Genomic DNA, 2058 nt, shown 5'->3' with positions numbered 1-2058 from the left:
CAGAAAAAGAAAAAAACTGGAAATTGAATTAAAACGAAAAGGGCCTCTCCGTTGCACCGAGGAGACGCAACGAGGAACTCTACTGGAAACGCAGGCGTCACGACGAAAAAACCCTCGACCAAGTTATCGAGGACAGCCTCGGACACGAGGCGAGGGCAGGAAGCGGAAATACCTCTCCGCGCGCAAGCTAGAATTCAGGCGCGCCTGAACGCACGGCCCGTCATCACGAAGAAAGATCATCGGCATCAGCAGCAGCAGCAACAGCAACAGCAACAGCGACAGAACAACACGGTTAGTGGCGGCGGCGGCGGCGGCACGCTCAGGCCATTGTCAGACATCATGCAGAAGAATGGTCAAAATGAGAAGGAGGTAGATATTGTTCATAACGGACCACGATTAAATATTATAATTGAACCCCGTTACACGCGGGCCTTTCGAACAACGATCTGTTTACGAAAGGAAAGATCGAGCTGCGTAACGAATCTTTGCAAACGTGTCCAGGGTAGAAACGACAACTGGAAACTTTTCGTCGTATCTAACACTGATCTCGTATACGTTGATCGCGACGTACATAGTCGCGAGATCCTTCGGTGAACGAGAGCAGTCGAGTGCAACGAGCGTAAACGCATCTGTGCGCTCGGGTCACGCACACGACTCGCAGTCTGTGCCTCATCTGTTCGAGCTAGAGTAACGCGGATGGCTTCCCTTACCCGTTAGGTCGTGCGAAGGCGTATCCCTTAACGATCGTGAGATCCGTCAAAGCCGATTAACCACCTCGCGTAACCCGCTTCAGCCTCTCGCTCTCTTTTTTTTCCCTTCTTGCTCTTTTTCTTTATTCTTCCTCTCTTTTTCGCTTCGAGTCAGCAGATTGCACGCGCTTCGTGCCAAAATTTCGCTCCGATAGCACCTGGCGTGGAGCGGCGTTGTCGCATACCGCCTTCCTTTGCCAAGCCTCGAATCGCATGCTGCTCGAGATGCAAACGACAACCAAAAATGCTATTGAACTCGAACCTCGTCGCATTGTTGCGACTTTTCATCTAGATTCTAGCATGCCTTCTTACATACGTAGAAAGAAAAAAGGTAGCTCGTGGTCGATTCGGTGTGATCAGCTGACCAGGCGAAAACTCGGTTTAGATCGGGCGGCACGGGGAGCAGCGGTGATCCGAGAAAGTCGGTGAAAGGGGTTGGGCGGGAGACGGGGCGGTGGTGGCACTTATTTCCGAGGTTGGCGCATGCGCGTATCCCAATCGTCGTCGTCGTCGTCGTCGTCGTCGTGGTCGTAGTCGTAGTCGTAGTCGCGATAGTCGTGTCAGGGCAACTGTAGGGGTGGCAGCAGACCGAGGGAGTGTGGGGGAGAGAGAGAGAGAGAGGAAGAGAGAGTTGGGATAGCTCGGCTTTCAAGGGTGGTTCGCTTGCACGCTAGGCAGGCAGCAGGGGGTGGCGGCATTACGCGTATTGATTCTCCTTTCGCATCCCTCGGCTGTGAACTCCTCTGGCCGAGGAGGAGAGCGAGTCTATCCGCTTGTGCGAGGGCAAGGGAGAAGGTAGTCGCGCACACGGTCGTCGTCGGACGACCGCGACGACGACCAACCAGCTCTCCTCTACTGGTTTTCGATTCGATGGACGAGGACGCGGTTCGCTAGACCCACAGTCTTTGGAAGAAGGCCGGCAATTGTGATCAGTGACGTCAGACGCGTCCGCGTCCGTGGCACGCCTCCGGAACCTCCGCTTTCTTTTTCTCTTCCGTTCGAGCCACGTCGAATCTACGAACTGCGGGGAACGGTTCGTTTAACGGTTCGTCGCGACGCGCACGGCACCAACTCTACCGTTCTTTCGTGCGTGCGTGCGTGCGTGCGTGCGTGCGTGCGTGTGTGCGTGCGTGCGTGCCTGCCTGCCTGCCTGCCTGCCTGCCTGCGTGTGTATACGTGTGAAGCCATCCTTCGATGCAAACGCGACGAACAGTGTCCAGTGATACGTGCCGAACGATAGACAATCTTCTCCTCGCGATTAACATATTCGACGTTTCGACGCTCTCCGATTCGTTTCGAGCGTATACCG

The 2058-nt window shown here is 54.9% G+C and overlaps 1 protein-coding gene across 11 annotated transcripts in view; it reads left to right on the top strand.

Annotated features, from left to right (window-relative positions):
* The window catches only part of LOC108580161 (serine/threonine-protein kinase MARK2-like), a 42264-nt gene that overhangs the window by 20495 nt on the left and 19711 nt on the right, over window positions 1–2058 (top strand). For 9 of the 11 annotated variants that reach the window (XM_017943843.1, XM_017943837.1, XM_017943841.1 and 6 more), the window contains exon 3: window positions 42–369. The exons of the other annotated variants lie outside the window; for them this stretch is intronic. In XM_017943843.1, coding sequence (XP_017799332.1) covers window positions 42–369 — 328 coding nt within the window. The remainder of the gene's footprint in view (window positions 1–41; window positions 370–2058) is intronic. 11 annotated transcript variants of the gene reach the window in all.

This window comes from Habropoda laboriosa, unplaced genomic scaffold, assembly GCF_001263275.1.
Source record: "Habropoda laboriosa isolate 0110345459 unplaced genomic scaffold, ASM126327v1 scaffold2, whole genome shotgun sequence".
Taxonomy (NCBI): domain Eukaryota; kingdom Metazoa; phylum Arthropoda; class Insecta; order Hymenoptera; family Apidae; genus Habropoda; species Habropoda laboriosa.
The sequence above is the reverse complement of the archived record's forward strand: the minus strand, read 5'-3'. Positions and strand labels throughout refer to the sequence as shown.